Raw genomic sequence first — 1815 nt, 5'->3', positions numbered from 1 at the left:
ATTATCTCTTTTTTCCCAAATATTATTATCAGTATTTTCAAGGAATTACCACAAACAGAAGCAATCTGGTATTAATGCATGTATGTTGTTGCTTTAAGATATAGTCTGGTTGGCACAATGTATTGTTTATTATTATAAAGAAGCTAGAAACAAGAAGCCACAGATAGCCCATAAATGAGGATTGCAAAGTGTAATATGGTACAACTAAGCTTGGCTATAATTTTGCTCAATATGGCGGTACATGACGTAGTGTGATGACTATAACTGATCTCATATTGTGTGTTTTAGTCAATTTCTTTTACTGGCACTCTCATTTGTAGTAAACTTTGCTATTATAATAGTTTGTACCCAAGGCTTCTTTATAGCATAGTACTCAGCTTCTAGTCATTTTTGGCTAAATTTTACCAAAATTATAAAGGAGAGAGTTTTCCATTTTTATAATGTTTCCTGATACATATACACGTACTGATGATGTTTAGAAAGTTTGAGCTGATTTCGATCAAAATTTGATTTTTTACAAATTTTAAAAATTGCTCCAAAATCAGGCCAAAGTCCCTGTACTACAGTACATGGTCTCGGGCCAAAGTTTGTCAAAATTGAAAAGGAGAGAATTCTGTGTTTTTATAATTTTTTCTGATGCATATACATGTTCTTATGTTGTTCAGAAAGTTTGAGCTGATTCCGATTAAGATTGGATTTTTTTTACGAATTTTAAAAGTTACTCCAAAAGCCATGTACTAGCTACTACTATTGCAGTGCTTGTCAGCTCATGAAGCTCATGCTGTTTAACAACTTAAGTTGCTTTGTGGGGGAAGCACTGTTTGTGCATTTATATAGTGATGTTGTTACTCAAAAAATATTTTAAAAATTATCATTCTTCACCTTTTGTGTTGAGTCTTTAGCTCCAATCAACTACTAGCAAGAGTGGATAATTATTTACTCTCGCTACTAGCCACACTCATTCTTCCTTCCTCTATCCAGGTCAATGGACTTACTAATATATTCTGGGGCTGGGGCAGAGAAGATGATGAACTTTATCTAAGAATCAAAGAAGCTGGACTACAGGTAATACAAAAATGGCATTGAAATGAATGTCTTGTACAATCTTGATTTGTGATATTGTGACACTTTGAACTTTGACACTTTGACTTATGAACTTCTTATTCACATTATACTTTGTATCAGTTACATAGACCGGCTGGTATTACAACTGGTAATAAGACATTCCGGCACAATCACGATCGCAAGGTCAGACCAAGGGACATGAAGAGCTATGGAACACAATGGAGGGTTAGTTTATACATGTTGGCATGCATTTTGTAAAGAGTTTTAGATGAATGTACTGGTGATAAATAATGATGTTATTTCTCATTATTGAAGTGTTATAGTGACACTATTTAACTACTTTATTACTAATTGTTATTTCACACTCTTCCTACAGCTATCAAGACGAAGAGATAGAGAAAGCGGTCTCCACACTTTAAAATTTGAAGTACTATCAATCCACAATATGTCCATCAATGGGGCACCATTCAAACTAGCAAATTTAGAATTGCACTGCGACTATCAGAAGACACCTTTTTGTGATCACCCGTCGTAAGACGAAAATTAATTAATTTTTTACAGGCAATGTATTATTATTTTTGTAAATAATTATCAAATTGAAAATGTAATAATTATATTAAAATGATTTTTTGAAGTTCTTTCTGTTCCTGCTACTGCATTAATTGGAATCCTTCAGTAGCCAGACTTTCCTGCCATTGAGCTCTTGCACTTTACGATAGTTGAATGGTAATGGTGATTCCGAAGGTAGCG

The 1815-nt window shown here is 33.6% G+C and overlaps 1 protein-coding gene across 1 annotated transcript; it reads left to right on the top strand.

Moving 5' to 3' along the window:
- Positions 1-895: 895 nt before the first annotated feature.
- LOC100634374 (beta-1,4-galactosyltransferase 7-like) lies at positions 896-1764 on the top strand (the record flags this gene model as incomplete). Its single annotated transcript, XM_003391780.3, has 3 exons — positions 896-1065; positions 1186-1290; positions 1442-1764. Coding segments are annotated over 3 exons (434 nt in total), but the record flags the coding sequence as incomplete, so codon positions are not given.
- Positions 1765-1815: the final 51 nt, after the last annotated feature.

The sequence above is a fragment of the Amphimedon queenslandica genome, unplaced genomic scaffold (assembly GCF_000090795.2).
Source record: "Amphimedon queenslandica unplaced genomic scaffold, v1.1 AMPQUscaffold_6161_Cont21877, whole genome shotgun sequence".
NCBI classification, from domain to species: Eukaryota; Metazoa; Porifera; class Demospongiae; order Haplosclerida; family Niphatidae; genus Amphimedon; species Amphimedon queenslandica.
This window is presented reverse-complemented; position numbering and strand designations above follow the sequence as displayed.